The 20010-nt window shown below is 34.9% G+C and overlaps 1 protein-coding gene across 2 annotated transcripts; it reads right to left on the reverse strand.

Moving 5' to 3' along the window:
- Positions 1–13373: 13373 nt before the first annotated feature.
- On the reverse strand, positions 13374–14848 carry LOC131054469 (transcription factor TRY). 2 transcript variants are annotated; one of them, XM_057989003.2, is made up of 3 exons: positions 14612–14848; positions 14421–14511; positions 13374–13783 (listed from the first exon to the last, which is right to left on the reverse strand). In XM_057989003.2, exons 1-3 carry the CDS (start codon positions 14649–14651, stop codon positions 13687–13689), a joined length of 228 nt encoding a protein of 75 aa, XP_057844986.1. In that variant the 5' UTR covers positions 14652–14848; the 3' UTR covers positions 13374–13686. The 2 variants fall into 2 exon arrangements, with proteins under 2 accessions (XP_057844986.1, XP_057844985.1); XM_057989002.2 differs by having other exon boundaries at positions 14421–14520.
- Between the last annotated feature and the right edge of the window lie 5162 nt (positions 14849–20010).

A 20010-nucleotide genomic window follows, 5' to 3' on the forward strand; every position in this document is an offset into this window, starting at 1 on the left:
CACTTAGATATCTCTCCCTTGACTTACCACGGTCTCTACTGATATTAGGTTCTTTTGACTTCCACTATCAACAATAAAGTACAAGGATTTTCCTCCGACCCACATCTGTGAGTGAAACAATCTCTCCTCATCCTCCCGGGGCAATATCTTTGTAGTAGCTACCGTTGCGTATGGATCAGCCTCAATGACTTGTTCATGACTTTCTTTTGGACAAGATTCTGCCACCTGAGGTTCTTCCTTGTCCTCATGTGTCTCCATCATTAAACTTTTTATGGTTCTGCAATATTTTGTGTTGTGAGAGGGACTCTTATGGAATTCACACCACATATTGTTCTCTTGTGTCTTCTTCATACCCCATGCCTTTTTCATTGGTGAATTGGGAGGAGATTCCTTGGAGTTCTTCCATCTGTTATTTGTGAAGTTATCCCTCCTTCCTTTATGTTTGAATTTCTCCTCAATTTTTGTAGCAAACTTATATGCACTAGGTAAACTCTCTATGTTCAGGAATTCCATTTCAGTTTGAATATACCTATGGAGTCCACTCTGATATTTTAAAACTCGGTGCTTCTCACAATCTTTGATGCCAAGTTTTGTTGTTAAAGAATGGAACAGATTAGTATATTCTTGAACAGTTTGGTCTTTTTTCTATGGAAGTAATTGCCACTGCATATATTTCTATTCATATGTATCTATGGGAAAATATTCTTCCTTTATGTGCTCCATGAATTCTCCCCATATGGGTTTTTTATCAAAGATGAATGTAGTGCCCGTTTCTACTGCCTTGGTTGCTAACTTTGCTTCTCAAGAATCTTTCACATGATTTTCAGCTTTGAGAAGAGCGAAAGTTATTTTATCTCCATTTGAGAACTAGTTGACAGAGAAATATCTTTCCAGTTTTGAAACCCAGTCATCAACGACATCTTGCACCTTGAATGGTGGGTTTGCAGGTGACCCACGACTTTCCAACATCTGCTTGAACTGCTCCATCATTTCTTCTCATTATTTTGTTAATGCATCTACAACCAATGCTTTAATGTCTTCATCGATCTGCAACTTAGCCATCTGCAATCATGTGCGTCTCAAAGGAAGGTAGTTTGAAGGATTCCTTGTTTCCAACCCCAATCTTTGATATGTTGATCGTGTGTGATATGACATAGAGGAGTGAACTTTCTCTGATACCACTGATCTGAATTATGGATTTGGATGACAACACCTAAGTGAGAACCTGTGGTGTTGTGGATGAACAAGATAATACAGAATTGAAGCAAGCCAAAAAGTATTGTATTCAATTCGAAAATCCAACAAATAGTAGTCCAAGGGATTCCAAGGGTCACCAAAAACTCCTTCAGAATAAAAAAAACCAACAGTCATATCAGGTTTATTTACATAATAAAATCTAAAACTATGTAATTTTTCAAAAAAACTATATAAACTTTATCATAACTTTAACTAGGCATAAATTTCTGCACAAGACTCGAAATTATGAGCCGTTTAACTTGTTGGAAAGGTCTCCAAGAGTTGTAGGAGATATTTTAAGGGCTAAAAATGCCCTGAAGGCCTTCAAAAATGCCATTTACTAACATATAGAAAAACTAAGAAAATATATAATAATATTTTCAAATTTTATTCTGATCAAGGACCTAGTACTTGAGCACCCTAACTTTGTGCTTCTCAAAATCCTACATGGAAATTTCAAATCACTCTGAATTTTTTATAGCAGCTTACTTTGGCAAGTCCCCTACTTATAATTAAGGTTTCAAGGCTACATCATCAAATATGATGCCACACCAGCATGCTTTTTGCCAAGGTTTCCAAAACAACCCAAAAAAAGGCGAGACCTTTGATTGTGCAAAAGGGAGACCCATAGTTGTGCAGTTCATGTGACATCACATGATTAGTTACTTTTAACAACTATGGGTAGTTTTCATTAGCAATAACAACTTTAAAGTCACAACTATTGGTGTAATGTTGTTTAAAAAATTGGACATTAAATCAACAAGTGTGGATATTAAATCAACAACTATTATCACAACCATTGAAGGTGGTCCTCTCCCCTAATAGGGATTGGCTTCAAGTTGCCTCTAGCCATTTAAATAATGATTTATGGAAGGACATTTAAGATAAATTTGGACTTCTAAATTAATTTCTTGTATGCTATTTTTAAAAAGCACCATGGATGATTTGTATAGCTTTACACTCTACTCTAAATGCTCTGAATACCTACATGAGATCTCCTTAGTGTGCAGTTTGATGGGTGTGGGGGAGATGGCTTCCCACAATGTCTCTGCTTGCTTGGATGGGGGCTTGTGACTTGTGGTGCCCTGTAAGAGAAAACTCTTGTGCCCTCCCATGATATTTGTTACGCCTTTGCCTAACCCTAGCTCATGCTTCCTGTTTGACATGGTAAGAAATGGAATAGTTATATGTAAAAAAAACTTCAAGGAGGCATTGTGACAGGACATTTAGGTTGTTGATGAGGGTTGAGGGGTCTCCTCTGATGCATAAATCTCTTAGCATTTTGATGTTGCTATTCGTGAGGGCTTCCCTCTACCAATGTACCCATCAATCATGATTCTTAAAGTTTTCTTGGACAACTCTACCAATGATTGGGAGATTTTTTTTTACAAGATCATGCCCTAATATGTCATTCTAAAGAGATTTGGCCAAAATTATGTCATAAGCACTCATGGGTTTCTGAGAAATGGAAATAAAATATGGAGGGATAAATTTGGATTTATCCCTATGTCAAGGGGTTCTTTATATTGGAATTTGATTTTCAGGAGGACAAGAAGTTGGTGTTGAAGAATGGGCCTTAGACCTCTCAAGGGGATTTTCTATGTATGAAACCTTGGTTCCTCGCTTTTGATCCATGTACATAACTCTTCACTATAACTTATTTTTGGGTTTGGTTACTATATCTTCCTTTAAAATTTTGGGAACTTGACTACTTGTGAGCCATTAGGAATGGATTAGTGAAGTATCATTGCTTCAAGGAGTTCTTGAATATGTGTTGAAATGAATTTATTTGATGACATCTCAACAAAGATACAATTGAAGGTAGGTAATAGAAGTTGGAGGCAACCTGTTGACTATGAGAAAATAGCTTTCAGATGTAGATGTTTCTCAACAAATCACTTCACATCCCATTGTCAAAAACAAAAAGTTGTGGGAATTTCAACATCTTCTAAAAACTATCTTAGTGAATTGGTGTTGGGCCTCAACATTACATCATCCCCCCCAACTTCCCTCAAGACTCAAATCAACTCCATTTTCCTCCTGAGGAAACCAAGGCTTGCTCCCATCCTTCACTTGGTGCTTGTCCCTCAACTTTGTCTATTATCTTCCTTGATGATGGTTCCCTGGTGGACTCCCAGATCTTGTAGAAAAATACCCATTTTGTTGGATTACACCCCAACGAGCTCTCTTATGCCATTGAAAAATTCAATGGTGATGAGAAGCAAGTATGATCAAGAAGTAGAGAGTTGCATTCCAAAAGATCAAGGGTGGACATAATTAAATAGGAGGAAATATAATCCTCAACATAAAATGACCTTGAGGTCCTCCAAGAAAGGGAGAAAAATGGAAACAAGTAATAATTTTAGTCCAGCCATATGGGCTAGAAGATTTTTTTTTTTTGGTGGTAGCAAGCATTTTCATTTGCTGGTGGATTTTTTTGTTATTGCAAGTAGCAATAGTAACCTTTTAAATTTGAGACAGGATGACCCATTTTTTGTGATGCATCCCTATTAGAGGGTTGATGTATTTCATTCCTTTTATTTTTATTTTTATTTTTATTTTATGTGAGAGTGGAACTGATTTTCACAACTTCTTAAGGATTAAAAAAGAAGATAAGTTTGGATTTACCTTTCTTTCTCTAACCCTTTCTTTTTTCAATGCCCTTTTCACAACTTCATCTTATTTCAATTCAGCACCAAGATCTCTGATACTAGTTACAACCCCATCAACCTAGAGCATATAGCTAGCAATACCTTCATCCTCATACATCTTCAAATTCTCAAACTTGAACTTGAGATTCTGCAACTTGATTTGTTTTACCTTATCATCTCCTTTATAGATGTTGTTAAGTTTTATCACATTTCTTTTGTTGTACCTATTGATCCCTAAGAGGTCTAATGGCCTAAATAAGGCAGTCATGAAGCTTCATAGTTGTGGGACCTAGTGCAACCCATGACGAAACCTTCGGGATTTTAGAAGTTGGCTCTTAATTATTCTTGGGGTTTTGGAAAAGGGAAAAAAACTCAAATTACTTAAACCCAAAAAATCACTTGAACAATCTTGAAGCCCATAACAACACTTCAATCCTTACATCATTGAGATATATAGGATTTATCTATTCTATGAGGTGGGCACGGTACGCTATGAACCCTTCATGTGGGAGGAGAATAAGAAACACAAAGTGACAAAGACATAGGGTGAAATATTCAAACCCTCACTGCAGGAAGTACTCGTAAAGGCCAAACAAAATTAAACAAATTCTTTGAATTTCCACCACGGTTCACTATTTTGTTAACTCTACAATTAATGGTATAATTTGGTGTTTATTCTTACAAAAAATGAAAGAGTAAAATTACTTACATGATCCATCAATCATTAGAGATTTAAATAACCAAAAAAACCATTCATAAATGTAATCAAGCATTTATTTTAGAAGCACATAAGACTTCCTTTAATATACACAAGAAAGGCAACTAAGGCACAATCCAATATTTTATTAAGGACAAACATGTTGAGGTTTGAACATAGACTATGTTTAAGATAACTCAAAACAAGGATACAACTCATTCTAAACAAGTGAGGAGATGCCTTCTATCCAACATAGGACTAAAAGGGTTGTAAAAGCTTGATATGCATTAGCAGCTTAAAAAAAATCATTATCCTTTTCTTTTATCCACTAGAGCCTTTTTTATATTTAATTCTCCACCTTCAAAGCATCCTCATTTAGACACAAAGATTTTTTTTTGGTGGCAGGATCATGATGATGGATATAACTATTTCTATGCTAGAGAGTTTTGTACCATTAATTTCCTTTGATTATTGACATGATTACCATCTACATCCTCACAACCGTTTTACCATTATTTGAGGGAATAAAACACCTAGTTCCACTTTCGTGATCATTCTTTTTCCCTTTCTAACCAATGTGTGTGTGATTTTTCCAAATAAGACCATTTAGAACCTTTTGCATGAATGCCACATAATGCTTGAACTTCAAGCAGTACTTGTCAATTGTCTAACTGAGGTGGGAAACACGAAGGACATGCATCAAGAGGGTGGAGAATCTCTCAGCCCCTTTGTTTGATGGTTGTTAGATACTTCATGATATCAACGTGCGTAGCACGCTGGCAGGGTTTCTCAAGTTGTTTTCTCCAAATTAATTCCATTTACCTGCAATGCTAACAAGTGGCTTACCAGTGGCGAACTTCCTTAAGGAAGAAGGATTTTCTTTGAGAATAAGTGCAAGACTCCCATGTGTTACTTTTGTGATCCACATTGCATATACAAAGGGGAAAAGGTTGATATCTTTAATCAAGAAACCAACTAATATAGGTAGAGACTACAATACCATATTGCATCACCTTAACAAGTTTTAAATTTGCTAACCCACTCATGATTGCATTTCTTATTTTTCCATTGTTCTCATACAACTTAATGTTAGTTGCATCTATAGAAGGAGTGGGGGGAACATTATAACCATCTCTGTCTGGGTTCCAAACTCCAAACCCTAAAGAGCTCAAGTATCCTTCCATTCTAGCTTTCTAGAAGGTTAAGTTTGTTCTATCAAACTTAGGAGCCTTGTGTGATCCATATTGTGCCATCCTAGACCTTTCCTCAAGTGGTTAAGATTCTTCAAAGGATTTTATCTTTGATACCAATTGTTGAACACACCCTAAGATTAAGAGGGGGGGTGAATTAGTCTTGAACAAAAACTTTAAATTTTATAGTACAACACAATTTTAACTTTAAATCCCTAATCTAATAAAAAACAATGAAAGATAAATCGATGAACACACATGAAAAAGAGAACACCATATTTATGAAGGGAAAAATCATGGTGAGAGTTAAATCACACCATATGAACAAGTGTTAAAATATTTGTTTTAGGGCTCACTGCCCAAGGAAGTTCACTTCTCCCAAAAAGACTTGCAGGTTAAGGTTCACTACCTCAGGGTAGGATACAAAGGAATTTCTATGGAGACTCACTATCTATGATCAAGTTACATGAAAATATGAGTTACAATGAACATGTCTTCTGTTGAATGTTTCGGATAACTGAGGGGAGAGGGGTGAATCAGTCATCGAATAAAACTTAAATTAACTTTTTCACAAAAACAAATCAATATAGATTTCAGATTGCACAACCATAAACAAATAATATCATGAAAATAACACACACAAGAGACACCAAATATGACATGAAAAACCCAAGAAGGGAAAAACCACAGAGAATGTTAAGGTGATTTTTACAAGATGGCTCACTGCCAGAATTGCTCACTATAGGTGGGCTCACTGCTTGGCTAAAATTGCTAGAAAAATAAGGAGGCCTCACTGCCCAAAGGAAGAAAAAAAGAATCAACCATAAGAGGCACAACTGCCATTCTATTGCAATGTCGGAAGAAACCTTAGGCTCACTGGGCCATCGGTACCAAACAAAATCAGCAAACAACCACATTGATCAACCACTTCTCACTGCTAGAGATAGATCTTCCTTTTACAATCAACTTCCTTTTGCTAAACCTTCTTAATTTTTCATTACAAGTGATCTTTATATATACCGATCTCCAAAATATTTCATTCAAGTTGGCCAAAGGAGATAATAAAACATAATTTGAAAATAGGTCTCCACTAAGAATTCCTGCGGTGGAAAGGAATGAAGAGTAGACCACTACACAATGCAACAACACGTTACCAAATGTCGCAAACACCAGACCAAAAGAAAGAACATCCAGGGACAATTCGGACTAAGAAACATCATGATCATAAACATATTTTTGGAGCACAACAAAACATGTCAAGACATAATAACATAGAGACATGTATGAATATTATAATCTCAAACACACAACAAAAAAACATGAAACATGGAGCAATTTGGAACTTTGCAAATCTCGAATATTCTAATTACTGAATAGATTTTCAGAGCACCAAAACTCTCATACTGCCAATACATGATTTTGTATTATACATACATATCTTCCACTGTCTACAACACAACATACATATGTATCTTCCACATCAATCAAGATTGACATCAATGACAACATAGATAAGTAATTATAACACCTTCAACATCACAACTTCCAACAATCTCCCTATAATGTAGCTTCCCTAGAATCATTGTCTCAAACAACCATTTGACAATTAAGATGCAATACTTTCACCACACAATTTCTCTACCTCAAATTCACATCTTTCACAATCCACACAAATATACACTCTTTCAATTGATTTGATATTCTATATATACCATTTGTATCATCTCAAAACATCAATTAGATCAGCCAGAATAGGGGATAGAGAATGATCCCACCAAATTGGCCACAAAACATAATTGTGATGAAAGTAGTCCAATCCAAGAGATAGAGAGGACCTAAAAACATCTTATTACATCTTCTAATTTAGTCCCAAACATCACACACATTGGTGCACATCCTCCCAAGTCAGCAATAGGGTAACATGTAGATAAAACTATGTAACACATAACCAATCATTCCAAAACACCTCATCCAAATGAATTAGCTCAATGTGGATCCCCACAAGCCATAGTAAGACCCAAAAACAACTCAACGAAAAATCCAATGTTGGCGTAAACCCCTGAGGATATACTGTAAGAAAAAGAATAAGCTCTAAAAACCAACTCTAGGCATAATGCAACATCAAAGAGATGAACCAACATCATGTGGACCACATAGACACATTCCTAGAACATCCATCAACACTTCCAGATAGACCTTTCATACTGTCAAGACAGGGTCCAAGATGGCAAAAACAACCTAATAAAGAGTTCTCCATTACCAAGATGCTAGGAAACACATATATGAAACAAAGCACAAACAATGATACTTCCATAATGTTTCATCACCTGAAATTTGAACTAAGACACTGCAAAAACATTATAAGCATGTCCTCCAAGCTACAATGATGGAAACATCAATGCAAAGAATTCTCCAGACTAGTCCTAATCAACCATCAAACAACCAACATACTACCTTAACCAAATACATTAGATGCAACAACGAGGAACTAAAAAGATAGGAGTGCAATATCCATAGAGCAGAAATATTGAATCACAACCCGCAAGACCAAAGCACCAAATGCAAAACAATGGAGATCATTCTTGCAAACAGTCGTCAACCACGAGGGATTCACTTAGTGAACCTAGGTTATATCATGTGCTTTCATGGCATACTAAAGACTCCCCCTATTTTCAAACAACATTGCCCTAAACTCCTTTTTTGCCACCCTCTCCCAATACACAATCGATTTAAAAACCCCACTATTTTTACCATATATTGCATATTTTCATAGCCTGAATTAAAAAGTCCCCTATTTTCATCAGATAGGCAATATATTGAGTGCATTTTTCAAGATATTAAACCCCCCAATATGAACGCACGTGATATGATATTGCCTAGCTAGTGAAGATCCTGTGTCTTCAACATTCTTTCATACATTCACACACTTCATCAACTTTTAGAGGCCTAATTACCTTATAGCATCAATTTCTCACTTAGGAGAAACAAGAAAGACATCACAACCACTTGGTACATTACCATCAACAACATATCTACTTAATCATCATGCTTCTAATCCTCATCTAAATATGATATCATCATGATAACATCTCTACCATCCAAATATGAGCATAAACACCATCACTTCCATAAGTATTGACTTCTTTGATGATAGTTGAATCTTGTGACCAATGTAACAATATTGAAAAACATGCCAAACAAAAAATGTTGATACAATTGAGATAGATATAAAACAAGTGGATTTGAAGTGATGGAATTGAAGTGACTTAGAAGTGTAAAATTAAATGCTCTGTCCTAACAATTGACATCTATTAATCTATTTCTATTTTTAGGACCTAGGATGGTGTCCTTAAATACAAGTCCTAGCAACAACTAGAGACCTTTGACATGCAAACTATTGAATAAGAAGAATTATCCTAGAGTTTAGTCTAAGAAGCAACAAATTTTGAAACTCAATCTAGAGGACTAGATTGTAGGCACAATTATATTTTGGAGATGGAACCTTGTCAATAACCTATTTTATGTTGAAAAAACTCTACAAGGGAAGAGAACGACATGGGCAACTTAGTTAGGGTGGAAAACCCTATAGATTAGACCAATTATATTCTATAATGATAATTTACAATCAATCAGTGCACCAAATTAATCAAATAGAATTCTTACAATATGAATTTATAACATTCATGCAAAGTGATGTATAAAATAAAGAAATTAAAATATAGAATATGCACTTTTATCCTCTACACATGTAAAATTTTCTTAATACAACTTTATAATATCATATATAATTTATTTTTAAATTATGATCAGAACCTTGTTTCTTTCCTTTTACCCTTATAATATGAAATATGAGAATTATACTTTATTGAAACTTTTAATTTATAATATTAAATAGATTCTTCATATCATATATTCTTATCCTAGATATATTTATATATACAACTTTTTGTCTTTTTAATTTTTTTTCTTTTTTCAATTAACTTCTGTTAATATGAAAGTTTAGTTCTCAAGCTTTTATAGGACAATACATATATATATTTTAAATGTTTACAAATAATTTATATAATTTAGATTTATAAAATTGAAAGTAAAATAATCAAACTTTTGTATAATTATTTTTTCTTATCTATTTAGATAAGACGTTTAGGAGTCATAAAAACAAGTTATGAAGTTCAAACTTTAATTGTGAGGAGTCCATGAGATCTACTTCAAAGAAAAAGCTATCTTTCTTGATTAATGTTAAAAAAAATTAGTGGTTATGCAGATGGGCACTACCAAGCTCTTAAAATAGGGTCTTAATAGATACATAATATATCTAACAAACACTTGACATCTGATAATCAAAATTGTCACCCTCCCTTTATTCTTTCTCTCATAACTTAACTTCTAATTTTTATTGTTATAATGCTCTTTGAATCCTGAGATCTATTTAAAAGAAAAATATATATTTCCTGACTGAAAATAAGGAACTTAAGATTTGGTTATGCACATAGGCACTACCAAGCTCATACAATGATAGTCAGAAACTTCCTCCTCCCTTTACTCTCATGACTTAGTGTTTAATTTTTATTGTTATAATGTTCTTTGCTTCATGGATCAACATCCATTTGCTTGGAAAGTTTCCTCCTCCTTTTACTCTTTCTCTCATGATTTAACATCTAATTTTTACTGTTATAATGCTCTTTGCTTCATGGATTGGCATCCCTTTGCTTTGAAAGTTTTCTTCTCCTTTTATTCTCGCTCTCGCAACTTAACTGCTATTTTTTATTGTTATAATGCTCTTTAGTTCATGGATCAGCATCCGTATGCTTTGAAAGTCTTCTACTCCTTTCACTCTTACTCTCATGACTTAACGTTTTATTGTTATAATGTTCTTTGCTTCATGGATCAACATCAGTTTGCTTTAAAATTTTCCTTTTCCTCTTATTCTTTCTCTCACAACTTAATGTATAATTTTTATTGTTATAATGTTCTTTGTCTCATGAATCAACATCCCTTTGCTTTCAAAATTTTCTCCTCCTTTTACTCTTGCTTTCACAATTTAACATCTAATTTTATGATTATAATAATCAGCATCAGTTTTCTTTGAGAGTTGTCAAACCTTGATCACCCATTCCCTGAGATTGGGGTTGGATATTCCATCTCAATGTACTCTGTGAAGTCCTCCAACATCTGGCCGCCCACAGAGTCTTATTGGCTCATTATCCTCCTATTTCAACATTACTTCACCTCTCATTCCTTCTGTCCATTTCGAGTATGAAGACACAGCATACCTCAGGGAAGTCAAAGGTAATGAAGAGCATTCTTTCTGTCCGGGCTTGCCATTTCAAGAATGGAATAATTGTAAAACATGCCAACTTCCTGTTTGATGAAGCACTTGTCATAAAGAACTGTCCAAATCAGATCCTCCCAAATCTTCAAAAACCCCCACCATCTTTCACAGAGCTATACTTTCCATTTATTGGGTATTAGGGGGAATGTAGATTGTGGAAAGTTAGGTTCTGATGTTTGGTGGATAAATGATTCAAATGAAGAATGATATTTTTTTTTTGGGTCTTTTATCATAGTTTTTTTTATATAATTGATACTATGTTAATTCATCTTTATATTTTTTTCATGTATAACTATTTATTTATTGTTTAGTTAAATATAATTAAATGATTATCACAGTTTAAATCTTAAGATTCTAAAATTATAACAATCAAACACATCACATACAAAGATTTAATTAAAGACTACTATTTTCCATTACAATTTTCTTAGATTATAAGAGATTTAACATTTTTGTTGTTGTAGGCTCTTTAAAGCAAGTGACAACTCAAGAATAACTTAGAACTATGTTAGCAGTGAAGTTTCCATATTTATTTAACAAGATCTTTTATGTAAAATATAACAGTAAGTGCACGAGTTAGAGATAGAAACACTTGCTATGATGTATGACATTGAAAGGTGTGATGGTAATAAGGACTCAAACAATATTTATTCAAGTTTAGTTTACAAAAAGAGATGCAAATTACAAGCAAACAATTTATGAGCTATTTTTAGGGTTTACTAACAAAACCCAAGTTCATTATTCACAACAATACTATAAATTTTAACATTATAATCAAAATGAAATTAATCATATTGGAAGTAGCAAGTATCAAAACTCTCAAATCAATGACCTATCACAAATACAATATGCAAACTCAGTCTTAAAAATTAAACTACTACTTGAAGGTTTATTAAAAAAATGATGTAAATTTTATTTGATACATATACAATTAAGATGAACACACATAAAAATAGATTTGATAACCATAAAACGCCTTCAACTTAAGACCTTTCTTATTTAACATAGACCAAAAACTAGTTCCAAATTGAAATGACATTAAATTTCCTCATTCATCTTCATTTTGTTGTGTATAAAAACAAATAATATCTTCTAAAAACCAATCCAATATTCCATTTTAAGCATGAAATTCCCCAAAAAGGTGACCAAAACTTAACTCAGTAGATATTATAGTTCACTTCATGATAGATGTCCACCAATAGAGTTGAGTAGGCCCTACCTATAGCCTTATCTACCACTTCCACATTCTTCTGTTAACTGATAACCCATTCTCTAAGATAGGGATTGGATATTTCCCTCTGAATGTATTCTGTAACGTTAATGTCCTCCAAAATCATCTTCTGGCCACCCACCATGGATCTTCTTGGCTTCACTATCCTCAGATTTCAACACTTACCTAACATACATCACTTTCCTTCTGCCCATTCAGAGGAGGAAGCCATGCTGATGAGCGTGACACATATTAGGGAAGTCAAAGCAAGTACCAGCCAATAGAGAGCACTCTTTCCGTCCGGACTTGCCATTTCAACAGTGACATCCAAGAGGTCCCATCCAAGATTGGTATCATTGTAAAACATGCCAACTACCTATTCCATATAGTGTTTGATGAAACACTTGTCATAAAGACATGTCCTAATCAGATCCTCCCAGATCTTCAAAACCCATGACTACTTTTTGAGAGGTGTACCTTTCATTTATTGGGTATTCTTTATTATAAAAAAAAGTTAGATGGATATAAAGCATCTTAAAACACTAAAAAGTAAAATGTTGTAAGGCAGCAGTAGTAGTGGAGGGAGGAGGAGTTGGGTCTCAATCATTCATTTATTTCATATATTAACGGATTAAAAAGTAAATCATTATATGGCGGCAGCATTAGTAGAGGAAGGAGGAGGTGGGTCTCAATCACTCGGTCTATCTCATACATCAGCGGATTAAAAAGTAAATTGTTATATGATGACAGCAGTAGTAGAAGGAGGAGGAGGTGGCTCTCAGTCACTCGATCTATCTCATACATCAGCAGAGTCTGGAATATCCATATGGATCTTTTTATTATAATTTATTATGCAGCCTACTTGCTTTTAAGGAATAATGCAAAGGTAATTATAATAAAATTCAATATACTTTATAAGAACAAGTAGTCATCATCATTACTCTGAACATACATAGGTAAATCAATTGAAATTCAACCAGTTGTATGTCTATTTTTGAAGGGCAGTAAGATCCGCAATTCATGGAGTTCTTTTACTTATAGTCAAAGGGTATAAAAGGACAAAAAGCTACAAATCTCAGGGACAATGCCCCATTCATTTAGGCACTGCTAAAACAAAAAGTTGCTCTACTGCACTTCATAAAACACCCACCTCAAACTCAATGGTAAAACCCACTTGTTACTTGGGCCTACATAACTTTAGAAAACCTTAAAAAAAGCCATATCTACATAGCAAAATTTATGGCTAAAACCAATTAATACAACTGTTTACATGTATTTTCTGTTCCTAAAACATTTACCAGTAACGTCATATTCCAGCACAAGCTACAAAAGAAAAAGAAACAGCACAGATTTCCTGTGTATAAGCATCTTCAATGGGTGGATTTGTTTCTCTGGCTTCTGACTTCCCAGTATGTCTTAATTTGCTCAGGGCTTCTCCATGGAAGGCGTCCTGCAATCAAAACCCACCTGCCATATATTGCTAACAGGCACAATTAATAGCATGAAATTTTAAAACCATGGGTAATCAAATTAAGCTTGGACATTTGTTTTAAAAAACTAAAACACTCATATGCAGTCTACTAAACGAAACAGTTTGATAGATCTTCAAACCCTTTTAGCCTAAAGGAAGTTAAGCCTTCTTATAATTTCAACTGTGAATTGTTGATTTAACTTATTGATATATATTTCATGCTTTTAGCCTAAAGGAAGTTAAGCCTTCTTATAATTTCAACTGTGAATTGTTGATTTAACTTATTGATATATATTTCATGAATAGTGGTTAGCACAAATCCATTTACAAATCCATTTTTCATGAGAATGGATAGTACCCATAGTTCATAAACAGTAATTTGTACAAACTCAAACCCATCTTTAACAAGAATGAATGGTCCACTTAGCACTTGTTGCATCTAAATGATGCTGATAGAGGCAAAAACATCTGGACTTCCAAGAAGGTCATCCATCCCAATACTACTCAACTCAAACTTACTTAGCCATAAAATTTCCCAAAAGATGAAGCCCGCTTAGATTGCTACCCCTATTTACCAAATTGAACCATACAACAAGTATCTCTATACTCACACTACCAAACAAATATATATACCTATCTCCAAGAAGCCTGTGAAGTCTAAGTATGAGATCTTCTTCATCCTCGGTGATATCACAATCCCATTTTGTACTGCTTCTTCTCTCACCTGCATCAACTTAAATCCATACATACTCAAATGTTAAACTCAGTTAAAATTCCACTGCCAAAAGTGAATGAATTCAAAAATGAATTCAATCTTATTCTACCTTGTGAGGGAGAGTCTCCATTAGCAACATGATTGTCCATGCTCTGTAAATTCTCTGTACCTGCCTATGAGTCTACAAGCTAGGTTATCTTGAAACATGAAAATGCAATTCGATTTAATGGATTAGTCAGCAGAATAAAGTGTAAAGTAGTGATAGATGAGCAGATTTGTCAAGGCAGGAAAAGTCCTTTCAATACGACCAGTGGTTCAGTTTGGGTTGAATTGCTGGTCACTTGGATCATTGTCTAGACTGTTGAATAAGGAGGAGCATTGTTCCCAATACCATGATGACTTGCATGACAGGATGGTTAGAAATGTCAAAAGATAGTTGGTGTCGTCCTTTCCCATCAACTTTAGCCCTGGAATAGAAAAAGATGTTGGTTTTTTCATAAAATCCACTTTTTTTCTGTTTTCTCTTGGCCTTATTTTAACTTTCCACTCAAAATGTACGCCGAATCAAAGAAACATCTTTAAATACCATCCACGGTAAAATCAACAGTCAAACAGATATAATGGTCTGTTCTACATTTCAAAGTTTTTCTACCATAGATTTAACATCTACTGGTTGACAGCGTATCTACATGACAGGTTTAGTGGGAGTAGTTATTGAAACCTACTGTGTAGGTTTTTGTGACAGAATGTATTGCATATAGGGGAAAGGACCCAGTAGTTGAGCATGTACCAATTGTTGTGAGAGTTGTTGATACCTTTTGTTCCAAAAATTGAACAAATAAAACCTATTGTTTGAAACAAAAAATATCAATTTTTGTTAGGAAATATACCAACACTTGTTAGGAAATGTACCAATCGTTGTTAAGAAATGTACCAATATTGTAAAAAGTAACCAATCAGGTGATGCCATATCAGCTGCACAACTATTGGGGTCTCTTTTGCACGCCTATTGGTCTCACTTTTTTGGGGGGCTGTTTTGGACACCTTGGCAAAAAACATGCTGATGTGGCATCATATTTGATGATGTGGCCCTGAAACCTTAGTTGTAAGCAGGGGACTTGCCAAGTAAGCTACTGTAAAAAATTGGAGTGATTTGAAATTTCCAAGTAGGATTTTGAGAAGCGCAAAGTTAGGGTGCACAACTACTGGGTCCTTTCCCCTAAAGATGTTTTACAGGCAAGGAAAAAATCAAAATGTAAGGTCATCCACCTATCTCCAAATTTATATTTATAGAGAGGGACGTTGCATTGCATCTAACTGTTGTTGCTTACCCTTTTCTGAAAAGGTGAATTTAGCAATATGCTTACCGTAGTAATATTTTTTTTAAGATAATAATTGTGAGGATTTAAAAGAAAAGAAAAGAATAGAAGAATTTTAACATTAGTGAGGTGAAAGATAGTTTATGGAACACACAAATGAATATTAAAATTAAAAATAAAAAAATCTCTATGATCAATCTTTAAGGAAAGTAGCAAATAAATAATAAAAAGAAATTAAATAATCACGAAGAGTCAAATTTGTCTAATCAAAAGCTTTTGATTAAAATTTAAGTTATGAGAGTTGAGAGACACTAGTAATCAACACCAAATTTAGTTGTGTTTCTATTAAGCTTGCAAAATAAATGACTATTCCAATTGTCATCATCTTTGGTTTTAATTCATAATTCTTATCTAGTTGACCTAAACCTTCAAATTTAATAATATGAATAATTTATGAATGTTTTGAGGCCCTTTAAAAGTGTCTATCCAAAAATTGGGACAAAATATATGAATTGGTAAGTTCAAGTGTGCCTTTATTATGAGAAACTAAGAGGAACTTGATTGCTTAGTGAACTACTTTTGATTGAAATTTAGGTAATGGGAATTTAGAGACACTCTAGTAAATTTTAGTTGTGTTCCAATTTTCCTTGCCAAACAAATGGTTGTTTCAATTACCACCATCTTTGGTTTCAAGTCAAAATTCTCATCTAGTTGACCTAAACCTTCAAATTTAATACTATGAATAATTTATGAATGCTTTGAGGTCCTTCAAAGATATTCATTCAAAAGTTGAGGCAATATCTATGTTGGGGAGAAGAATAGGAATAGTCTAGTTGTCTTTTGCTAGTTCCAATCATCCTCGTGCGTGTGTGCAAGTGATGTCCGGTTTCAAGTATATAGCACCTCGTATAAGAGTTTTTTTCTCTGGTTTCGAGTGTGCATCAACCTATTTATGGCACCCTCACGAGCAAGCAAGCATCTCCTCCGCCCCGGGTAACAATAATGGGTTCAGCACCGACATTCATTGCTTGCGAGATGGTAAGCACCTAGCAGGGGCACGGATCCAGCGGAGAGAAAGAAGCAAGGTCGAATGAAAGCAATCATGAAGAGGGGTCGACTGTCTGTTAAGGCCCCTTCAGTCCCCAGCTAATTGGTTTTTTCAATCCCACCCCAACCCAGTAAGACATGTAATGTAAATGCAAATGCCAAGGGGCAAATGTGTGGTCTCGGGAACATCTCGCTTAAGAGTTTGTTTGCTATGGTTTTGAGAATGTGTAGCCTCGTTTAAGATAGATGCATGCTTAGTTTCAAGGAAATCTTGTGTATGAGTTTGTTTTCTCTGGTTTCGGTGATGTGTAGCCCCATTTAAGACATATATAAATGTTGTATCTAGTTTCAAGGATGAAAACACTGATTAAGACATGCAAAGATATGGTACAATATGATACAAAGGGAGTGACATGGGTGCTCCCCCTTAAGATGTCAACATAGCCCTATGTTGATGTCTTAAGGAAGTTTAGAGACAAAGATACCTAACTGTCAACACCAAGGAGATATCCTTTAGGCAACAATGTTCATAAATCCAAGCCAAAGAGGGAATACTCTTCAACCAAGGATAAGATAGTTGAAAAAGAGATATCTTGCAACAAGTGTAAAGAGGATCCTTGGAGGAGAAAATATATTTTCTCAAAAGACATCTACCTCCAAGAGGAGTTTCTTGAACAAACATAACATCTTCTATGAAAAAGAAAGGAAGGGTAACAAGAATTTATACCTTCCTCCTATTCCTAGGTGAAAGAGATTCTTGATGAAGGATGACACACTTTTGACCCAATGTGAGAAGTAGGTTTATAATAGATATGCATTGCCAAGTGAAGAAGAGGTTGTATCCAAGGACATATACCTCTTACATAAGAGAGAATCCTTGAGTAAACAACAACTTCACACAAGGAATGACATCAAATCATAAGCATATTCCACTCAACAAAGGAAAAGTGGATCCTTAGAAAGGAAAGGAGATAGATCATTGCCCCCCAAGTGTAAGAACAATGAGAATAATTACACAACTTCCAAAGAGATATTATTCATGAGAGACGTATTGTTTCAAACAAAGAATAGGTCCTAACCAAGGGACACACATGTACTCGCATGAAGGATAATTCCATGCAAGAAAGGACATCAAGTTATGAACAATGCAATGCAAAAGAAGAGGTAATCTTCAAAGAGCGAGATAGAGGAAGGATCGCAAAAATCCTCTAAGGAGAGATTATTGATAAGAGACGTACTGTTTGAAACATGGAATAGGTGCTAACAAAGGAACACACATGTGCTTGCATGAAGGATAATTCCATGCCAATAAGGACATCAAGTTATGAAGAATGCAAACCATAAAGAAAATAGTGAAACACTAGAAAGAGGAAAAATGATATTCTTGTCCCCCAAGCATAGAAACAAGAATAAATAGACTATTATGTTGCTCACTAAGTATGATTGAACCTAAAATTGTACCACCATGAATGGCAATGAGCCCCTAATAGGTAGACGAACAATGTCATATAGTGAGGAGCAACATAATAGGAACTTGAATGTTATTTGAAATTGTAGTGTCCTAAATTGCACCTAGTGTATTTGTGACACTTATGCATGGAACCCAGTGCATTAATGAAAAACTCATGATCAAAATCCCATCATTTTGACATCATGGGCCCTGAAGAAAAAGTGCCCCCATTTTCCCTAAAACCCCAATTGGGCCTATCTTTGGTAGGATGGAAGTCTGTCGCGTTGGCGTCTGCACGCCACACTAACGTCTCGATAGATCCACATAATCTTGCATATTACAATCCGTTAGATGCCTTTCGATGCATGTCCCTTAGCTTTCTTTTGGTTGTAACGACTCTATGTGCCTCTCCTAGCCTTAAAAATCCTTCTTTGTTCATTTGAAAGGGTTCTACACTTGGATACTTCTTGGCTCTCTTTTATCTCTCTTTATGCTCTCTTCAAGACACTACAAGCACTCTCAAGTTATCTCTATCCATAGAATTCTTGCAACCATCTTGCAACAACAAGCACGTATCTTGAGCTTCATCATGCTTGTATCAAAAAGGGGGGTTTGGCTACACGCCTTGTCTTCTCTTTATCATTTATCTATCTTTTATCATTGCATGCAATTTATGTATCATATCTCTAAGTGTATCTATCATCTAGGTACATTTAGCTTATCAATATATATCATTTTTATCTATTTGCAATAGGGGTTTTCTTCCATTAAGTGGAGTATAATTTCTATTTGCATTTTATCTTTTATTTGTTATTCAATCTATCTATCTGGCTTTCTGTATAGGTGGAAACACAAAAATGAGGGTCTGACTAAGGCAGGCCCCTATACAGCCCCAACATTTTCCCCCATCTCCATGTGTGCAGGTGATGAACAAGTCTTGCACATTCGAGGAGAGTGGCTATTAGCTTTCTGTGAAATTATGTTCTCTCTGGCCATATAAACAATAGCACATTGTGCAACCGTCAGCACACCGCACTAGCATCCAAAACCCGAGACTTGTCTAGTTCTCTAGTATGACCTACTCTTAAGTATGTACCGTGTTGTTAACTCATATCTTTATAGTGAAGGAAAAAAATGGACACTGAGAGGGGGGGTGAATAAGTGTATTTCAAAACTTTAAGTTCAGTGTGCATATTTTAAGGATGTAATGCAAACATAAACACACACACATAAGAGCACATCACATAACACCATATGTACGAGGAAAACCCAATGCGAGAAAAACCTCGGTGAGAATAGCTATCGGAGTCTACTACTCCAATCTAGCCTCATAGTAAATAACAATTTACAATATTTTTTAGGGCACCAACCCAAGGAGCGCCAACCCCTGATATTTCGAGCACATACTCAAAGGAGCACCTACCCCTACTTTGAGAACCCACTCAAAGAAATACAATATTATTTAGTTCTTATAATGCAATGATTAAACCTTGTTACAAATGTGTTTTGTAACAATTAATTTTTTTTCACTTTCAGAAAGAATTTCTCTGGCTGCTGGTATTCTTCCTCTGTTTCTTTCTTCTCCCTATGTCTGATTGTCTTCTTCTTTCTGCCTTAGCTTCACCTTTCTCAGACTACTCTGCTCTCAATCTTCTGCTTCTACAACTGCCCTCACTACCTCTATTTCTGCAA

The sequence above is a fragment of the Cryptomeria japonica genome, chromosome 2 (assembly GCF_030272615.1).
Source record: "Cryptomeria japonica chromosome 2, Sugi_1.0, whole genome shotgun sequence".
Lineage (NCBI taxonomy): Eukaryota > Viridiplantae > Streptophyta > Pinopsida > Cupressales > Cupressaceae > Cryptomeria > Cryptomeria japonica.

Excerpts from the sequence above, each read along its gene's own strand:
- LOC131054469 (XM_057989002.2), bottom strand. The coding sequence starts at position 14,651 with ATGGACAATCATGTTGCTAATGGAGACTCTCCCTCACAAG. Across the intron at positions 14,521-14,611 it reads TGGAGACTCTCCCTCACAAG|TTGATGCAGGTGAGAGAAGA; the intron begins GTAGAATAAGAT and ends TATGGATTTAAG. Across the intron at positions 13,784-14,420 it reads CACAGGCTTCTTGGAGATAG|GTGGGTTTTGATTGCAGGAC; the intron begins GTATATATATTT and ends AATATATGGCAG.